Source organism: Salvia miltiorrhiza, chromosome 5, assembly GCF_028751815.1.
Source record: "Salvia miltiorrhiza cultivar Shanhuang (shh) chromosome 5, IMPLAD_Smil_shh, whole genome shotgun sequence".
In the NCBI taxonomy this organism is placed as follows: Eukaryota; Viridiplantae; Streptophyta; class Magnoliopsida; order Lamiales; family Lamiaceae; genus Salvia; species Salvia miltiorrhiza.
In genome coordinates this window covers 34,756,801-34,764,939 of record NC_080391.1, presented here as the reverse complement: position 1 = coordinate 34,764,939, position 8,139 = coordinate 34,756,801, and the positions used below count along the sequence as shown (strand labels likewise).

The 8,139-nt window shown below is 45.9% G+C and overlaps 1 protein-coding gene across 2 annotated transcripts; it reads right to left on the bottom strand.

The window, feature by feature from the left end:
• Positions 1 to 5,828: 5,828 nt before the first annotated feature.
• Positions 5,829 to 7,528, bottom strand: LOC130986968 (protein NDR1-like). 2 transcript variants are annotated; one of them, XM_057910520.1, is made up of 2 exons: positions 6,926 to 7,528; positions 5,829 to 6,344 (listed from the first exon to the last, which is right to left on the bottom strand). In XM_057910520.1, exons 1-2 carry the CDS (start codon positions 7,436 to 7,438, stop codon positions 6,321 to 6,323), a joined length of 537 nt encoding a protein of 178 aa, XP_057766503.1. In that variant the 5' UTR covers positions 7,439 to 7,528; the 3' UTR covers positions 5,829 to 6,320. The 2 variants fall into 2 exon arrangements, with proteins under 2 accessions (XP_057766503.1, XP_057766502.1); XM_057910519.1 differs by having other exon boundaries at positions 5,829 to 6,291.
• Positions 7,529 to 8,139: the final 611 nt, after the last annotated feature.

The following is an 8,139-nucleotide window of genomic DNA, read 5'->3' as shown; positions in this document are numbered from 1 at the left end:
ACACAGGGCTGGATGAAGATGAGCCGGTTGAAGAGGACATAGAGATCCTTGATGTGGAACCGGTGTCTACTCTCCGCCCGGGGGCTGCTAAGACGGCTCTGAAGAGGAAGAAGAAGGACCTCTCCAAGGGGAGAGTGGAGGCCCTCGCCCGTAAGAGAAGGGCGGTCCGTCTAGGCAAAGCTGCTGCCCAAGAGCCAAAGCTGCCAAGAGGTGGTCCCGAGGATCGAACTACCTTGTTGATCAGTCCCGTCTCCACCATGGAGGGGCAGGAATACTACGAACAAATGTTAGCCCGAGTTCACCCGGATGATCGGGCCATCGCTCGGTTCTCCGGCAAGGTGCTGGTTGAATCGCTGAGTCGCGCTTACATGACGGTACACCTTTTCCCTTCTTTGGTGTCTTTGTGTCCTTCTTCTTATTTCTTCACTAACCCTCTGTGAATCCCCAGGAAGAGGCCCAGAAGGCAAAGGCTCTGCGCCGGGTGGAACTTTTCGATGAAGTGGAGGGGAACTTGGATGAGGCCAGATCTTGAGAGGAACTCCTGGAGTCTGCCCTTCAAGAGGCCAAGCAGGAGACTCACGAACTGGGCTATCGATTCAAAGAACGCTACTCCAAAGAGTACAATGAGTCCAAGAGGCGGTGGAGGGAGGCCCGCATCAGAGCCCATCGAGAGGGGTATATCTTCAGGGCTCGCGACCAGCGATTGGAGTTTTTCCTGTCGCCCCAGGGCCACCAATTTCTCAAGCTTCTTTTTGGGGGACGGTGGATGCGTTTTGCAAGACTCCCGACTTCCTGTGGAGGTTTGTCCCCGCCATGGCCCATATGATAATTGAGATCGGCCGCAAAGGGGCGGAGATATCTGGAGCCACTGCTGAACAAGCGGCAAAGCTGGATCTACGGGCCTTGATGAGGTCACTAGATAACAACGCTCTGTGCACGAATCTGAGCATCAACCCCAATGCTCCTGCCAACCCTGACTGGTGGTATCCAGCGCTGGACTGTGCCCTCCAGCAATTTATTGTGGGGCTCTGCTCTAAAGATGTCCCCACTGAGCCTGTTTTCTCCAGCTATTTTCTTGAGATCCTTCAAGAATTTGTGCAGGATTTTTTTGGGGACCGAGCGGCACCCCGGTCTTTCACTGAGTTTGGGCTGTACCCCCCCCTAAACCTCTATCATTCGATCTGGCCAGCCCTCCTGCTTCCCGAGAAGAGGTCCTTCAAGGGCTAGCCAAGTTATACAAAGACGAGGCCAGCTTCACACATTCTTTGGTCGAGGACTTGTCCAAAGATCCGGACCCTTTTCCCGACGTTGATGCTTCTAGGTCTTTGCCTATCTTTAATGAAGGTCCCTTCTCTGCCTCTTCTGGCCCTGGTCCCTCTGGCTCTGCTTCTACTTCAGTTCCTCCGCAACCTGAGGCTTCTCCTCCATAGATAGGCTAGGATGTATATGTATTTTCTTTCTAGATCATATGTTTAGATAATCTCTTTTGACTCTGTATATGTACGAACTTTTTATCCCATATGAGTTACTTATCTCTTTTGCAGTTTTCAATTTATTACTTCGATGAGCTGGTTATTGGGATAAGTTAATTTCATCACTCCCTTTTTCTATCGTTTTCCCACTTTGAACAAGTATTCATGTTAAACCAGCTTTTGAGAACTTAAACTTATACGCTATTACATAGGTCTGACTTTCTTGGTACCCGCGCTAGGCCAGCTCTGGGAGCTCGAACTCGGGCGATCTTTGAAATTTTGACCCTTCTAGATGCCCGCGCTAAGCTAGCTCTGGGAGCTCGGACTTAGGTGACATTTAAAATCCTGACCATTCTGGATGCTCGCGCTAAGCCAGCTCTGGGAGCTCGGACTTAGGCGACATTTGAAATTTCTCGTAACTTAATTCCCGGGCTAAGCCAGCTCTGGGAGCTCGCGCTTAGGAGACTTCTAGGTCTTATGTGCTCACGCTACTACCAGCATTGGGATCCGGGGTAGGCAGCTGCTCGCGCTAAGCCAGCTCTAGGAGCTCGAACTTAGGCGATATTCTAAAATTTTGAATTTTTTATCCCCAAAAAATAGGGCATGTATCGCAGTGTAGTGGGCATATACGGGGTATACACCCCTACTCCCCTCTCCCCTTCCAGTGTCGTGCGCGTACTTTAGAAGTCAAGCACGATTGTTTGTCAGCCCTGCAATACTTGATTAGTTAAAGATAAATAATGCCGTAAAAATGAAAAATGCTGTCAAACACGGGTAATTACCCTAAAACTAAGAATCTCATTTTATTAAAGAAACTTGGTCGCAAACTTCATTAAAACCCTGCGGGGAAAAAGAGTATTTGGTCTACAGAGATAAATTCCAGTTGTGAGTCTTTCAAGCATAGAATTTCTTTAGAGTGTTGACGTTCCAAGGTCGAGTGAGAGGCCTCCCTTTCCTGTCTGATAAATGATATGCTCCACCATCTAGTACCTCTATTACCAAAAAAGGGCCTTCCCAATTAGGATCAAATTTCTTGACTGGATGTTGCGCATCCGTCCGCTTCAGTACTAGATCTCCCTTGTTAAACTTCCTGACCGCCACTTTTTTATCGAACCCTGCCTTGATGATGCTTTTATATTTTGCAGCCCTGAGGACAGCAGCATCTCTACTCAGCTCTATGAAATCCAGGTCTAAGCGCCGGAGCTCATCATTTTGTATGGGGTCATAATGTAAGACCCTTTGTGACGTCAGGCGTACTTCAGCTGGTATTACAGCGTTGGAACCATATACAAATGTGAATGGTGCTTCCCCCGTAGCTATTTTCGGACTTGTACGATGAGCCCAAAGGACCCCGTCCAGTTCTTCCGCCCATCTTCCCTTACTCTTTTCCAGCCGTTTCTTCAGCCCTTCACATATTGTGCGATTAGTAAGCTCTACTTGCCCATTAGCTTGTGGGTGAGCTACGAATACAAAGCGCTGCACAATGTCCATTTTGTGATAAAATCCTCTATCCGTTTTCCCGTGAACTGTGTCCCACTGTCAGAGACGAGTACTCTCGGTGACCCATATCTGCAGCAAATGTTGCGCCATAGAAATCTCTCGATGGTGCACTCGTCGACTTTTGTCACCGCTTCTACTTTCACCCATTTAGAAAAGTAGTCTACGGCCACTATCAAGAAGCATTTCCCGCCCTGGGCTGTAGGGAGTTTTCCTACAATATTAATTCCCCACTTGTCAAAAAGGCAAGTGGCATACATGGTTCCCATAGTCTCCCCGAGGACATTGATGTACGGGCTATATTTCTGACAAGTTTCACATTTTCTGACAAACTGTTTAGCGTCTTTCGCCATTGTAGGGCAGTAAAATCCAGCCCTGACTATCTTTCTCATCAAATCTTTGTACCCGGCGTGAAACCCGCAACAACCCTTGTGAATTTCCCTGAGAGCGAACTGCGCTCCTTCCGGAGACAGATATTTCAACAAAGGATGAGTGAAGGACCTCTTGTACAACTGATCATTGATAATACAATACCTGCCATAGAGGCAGCACTGAGAAACAACCGGGTCAAGCCGTTCCCCTGTTCGCAGGAAGTGGAGAATGGGCGTTCGCCAATCCTCCCTTACGTCTGTGCTGAATACACCCTGCCTGCCCTCTGCACTAGGCTAAAAAAGTAGAGTTACAGAATTTGTCCAGCTATGCTTGACCGTGCCGGTCAGCTTTGTTGTTTTATTCCCGCGGTATCTGTTCAATGAGGCAGTCCTAGAATTTGGACATCAATTCCCTAGCTCTGACATAGTATACAGCCATTCGGCTTTCCCTGATGTCGTACTCACCCAACAATTGTTGCACTACTAATTGTGAATCAAACTTCAGATGAACAAACTCAGCTCCCAGCTCCGACAAGATTGTCAAGGCTCTAACAACAGTTTCATACTCAGCTTCGTTATTAGATAAGCGTTGTTCATACTTAATGGTAAACTGTAAGTCATCGTCCGTGGGGGCACGTTTTAAATCCATCAACGACATAGCAGTCTTGGCAGTGCGTTTAGAGCTTGCAAACTGGCACATGAAAGTGTCATGTAGTTGTTCAAAAGAATGAATAGAATCAGGATCCAGAGCTCGAAACCATTGCTGATCCATTCCAGTTAGCGTAGTTGAGAAGATTCTACACTTAATCATTTCTGTGTACTGATGTAACGTGATCATAGTTTCAAATCTGGCCATGTGTACCTCCGGGTCATCGAATCCATCGTATTCCATGTTAATGGGTTTGTAGTGGCGAGGCAACGGATCTTCCAAGATATACTCCGAAAACGGACTTGACCCCACCCTAGCAACGGTTTCAGGATAATACTAGTGACGATGGTTTTCTCCCATTCCCTCACTCGGGTAGCGCTGACTGGTATGTCTGCGCTTACTTTCCCCAGCTCTGCTAGTATGCTTGTTTTTCTCCCTCAGATGAACATGTCTTCCCGATGACTTTCAGCCCTAGAATGGGTAGAGTCCTCATACCGTCCCATTTTTCGTGAGACAGCCTTGTTTTTTTCCTTCTCTTTTTCCTCAATCACTTCCTCCAATTCTTGGAGATGTCGTTGCATAGTTGAGACCCTCTCTTGCAACTGGACTGGATCCTCCAGCGCTGTGCCCCTCTCTCGTCATTCTGTGACAGGTCTGGTCTGACTGGAAGTGTCCCCAACATCCTCGATACCCTCCATATCTCCCGGGAACAAGGGTCCTTGATGACGCATATCTTTGACCTTTTCAGCCCTGGCTTCTCCCGCTCCTTTCGGGGGAACGACGACAGTGCTCTTTACCAAGGGTGGTGGATTTTCAGTTGGTAATCCCCCAGGAATAGTTTGAGTAGGCAGCCCTGAAGTCCCTAGCCCTAGGATATCCGGTAGCCCCAAGTTTAGCGATGGTGCAGACGTTCCCAACATCTGTCGCATGCAGGCGTAGCACAGAAAAGACCACATTTGTTCAGTTATGGTGACATTAACTAGTCTCGTTCTCTGCGCAACCGATCCCTGTTTAGTTGGAGTCACTTGCAGCCCTGACACAACAAAAACCTGAGTGGGCCGGTAGGTGTGAAGTCCTCAACCCGGATTCTCTCATTAGTCATGGTAGCAGCTGTGTTAGGAGTAAGAGCCATGTTCTCTCCCGCGAAATCCCCCATCAAATTTTTTATGATGTTTGTGTCCTCCATGACCTGTAGAAACAAAGTTAGAAATCTCAAAAAAGAATAATATAAAGTAAATTCCCCAGATAACACGTGTTCTTATCCACAGAGAGAGCAGATCATAATTCCCATGAAGAACTCCCCCAAGAAGGCCAATTTTCGTTCGATACAAAGATCATGCAAGGAATCCCCAAGAAATCCGATAGATATAGCGGATCCCTACCGCAAATAAAGCAGCAGAAAACCATATCCCAAAAATTCCATAGATATGTTGGCAAGAAGTTCCCACCACCACCAAAAACATGAATCCCAACAAAAATTAGCACAGTAACCATTATAAGAACGCAAAAGATACGTCAAAACTAAAATCATGTAAGACTCATGCAAAATTGGGAAAACCCAAGTAAACAACCCACCATGTAACCGATCAAAACACCTGAAAATATCCATAAACAAACGTATAAGCCCTTCACATCCGAATTCCCGACAAAGATATACAACTTTTGCCGAGAAATTCGGTCAAGCAGAGTTCATGCATAGATTTCTTCACGTCTTAAACCCGATCCGCAATTCCCACAGACGGCGCCAGTTGATGAGTTCGATAATTTCACCCTTTAATTATAAGGAGGAGGATTCACCTGTATTGTGTTAGTGAATCACGAGAAAAAGACGAGAGCATCTAAAGCGAGAGAAAGAAAACTATCGTATTAGTATTTGAATAGTATGTGTTTACAATGACCAACATATCTTCTATTTATAGACGCCTACGACAGGGGTAAACTAGTAATTACACAGCTAATAGTGACCCCGGTGGTTAGGAAGAATCTTCTAGGTCGTTGTTAGTCAGTTGTGCCTTCATTCTTTCCCAGCGCTGCAGGCGTCCGCCAGCTCTGAAGCTTTCCTCCTGACTATGTCAGCCCTGCTCGAGTCTAGGTGTTGCCCCTTCCGTACTTCATTCCAGATCTGACCCTCTAACTTGCTTCCCTCCTCTCGATTATATCAGCCCTGACGCCTATGGCGTTCAAATCCTCTCGAAATGGCCTCGAAGTTCCTCCCTCTCATGCTTTCCTCCGAAGACACTATTCAGGCTCTTTTCCCTGCCTTTGTTCCCAGCGCTGACGACTCCTGCGCTGTCCAGTTTACCTTACACATATTTTACTCCTCATCAGCCTCTATCTTAGAACTTTTATTATACCCTAAATTCATTTAAATACATGATATATTAAAAGTGCACGGTGCATCAACTCTAATTAATTTCTATATAAAAATCAATAAATCATAGTTAGAAATTAATAAATTTTAATTGAATTTTTTGGCATTCATAAAATTAAACTCTTAATTTTTTATTTGAAGTCTCATATCTTGAACTGATTTCCGTCTCATTTGATCATCCAAATAGAGTGCAGGTTCATACGCAGATTCCAAAACAGTAGGCACACAACATTAGTCCAACCATATTCGAGCCTCATTTTCAAGATTAGCACAAGGAAAGAAGAAAACATTCGAAGAAAAACAAATTGACCAAAATATATATACAACAATAATCACATACTAGAATAATATTCACCCACGCCTTTTACATCAAAAAAATTCTTTGTGAAAATATTGAATTCCATCAGTCAATTCAGCTAGCACACGTGGAACATTCACCTAAAAAATTGACACTAGGCTAACAAAACAACAAGAATAAAATAATAAAGAAAGTGAGAAGAAGGAGCGAATGGCGAAGCAGGTCCGGCGCCGCCCCAGACTTGAGCTTAACATTCTTCTTGCTGACCTTATTCCCGGTGGCGTTGACCTGAACGTCGCCGGCGACCTCCAAGCGGTACCTCTTGGTGTACCAGAAGATGATCTTGAAGTTGACCCTGGTGGCCAGCCTCACCCTGAAGCTCACCGCGGATCCATTGGAGACCGCATCGAGGGCCATGGCCCACGGCAGGCCGGGCGCCGGCACCAGGCTGCGGCGGTGGGTGCTCTTCTTGTGGCCTTGGTAGAACCCCGGCAGCGTGTAGTTGGCGATGGGCTGCAGGGAGGAGTTGTAGTATAAGCTCAAGGTGATGTTGGCGTAGCGCACGCCTTTGTCCTTCATGCCGTTGGCCAGCTTCAGGTCCAAGTAGATGGTGCGGTTGCCGGCCGAGTTGTCCGTCGTGTTCAGGGCCGCCACGTACAGCTTCTCGACGGAGCACGTGGGCTTCGACGTGCGCAGGCTGAGCCACAAGAAGAGCGCCGTGAGGCCGGAGGTGATGATGAAGCTGCAGCAGCACCCGCCGCAGCTGTCCGAAGCCGCCATGTGGTTTTCGGAAGGGAGGTGTTTGGATCTATTCTATTCACAAATATATACTGTCATTGAGATTGGGTGGATGGATTTTGCGAGTTCCAAGTCTTGGTCTTACTTTAAATAAAAGTTGCAAGTGGTGTGGTGAAGTCAAGTCATTCACGCTCTGCATTTCGCACTCTTTTCCTAAGATGCATCTCAATTATTTATCTAATTTAATTCAGTTTTTGATATAGTCGTGCTAATGCTCAATCGTATGTTTCAATCATATTCAAGATATATCTATACACAATTATCTTCAAAAAATGCTGCTATCCAAAGTAGTAGCTAGTATCTGACATGTGACTACTCTTTCGAAATTTGTGGTACGGACTACGGAGCAAGCATTTCAAGAAACTTTATACTCCCTCCGTCGCTAAAATAATTTCCTCTTTTTCTATTTTGGAACGTCCCCCAAATAACTTCATCTTTCTTCCCCACCACTAATAATACTTTATTTATTCTTACTTTTCACTTTTTCACCACTCTCAATACTAATTATAACACTTTTCACAACTTCCAATAATAATTATATCACTTTTTCTTCACTATCAATACACTTTACAACTTTTTATTAAAACTCGTGCCGTTCTCAAAGAGGAAGCCATTTCAGGGACGGAGGGAGTATATAAAGTAAGGTAAGGTTAATCTATAGTTGGAGAGTCTGTTAACAAGAA

What these genes read in the sequence shown, in the direction of transcription:
- LOC130986968 (XM_057910519.1), bottom strand. Translation starts at nt 7,438, where the DNA reads ATGGCGGCTTCGGACAGCTGCGGCGGGTGCTGCTGCAGCTTCATCATC. An exon ending in TCAACGCCACCGGGAATAAG is followed by an intron (nt 6,292 to 6,925) that starts GTCAGCAAGAAG and finishes AATATGTGTAAG; the next exon opens with GTAAACTGGACAGCGCAGGA.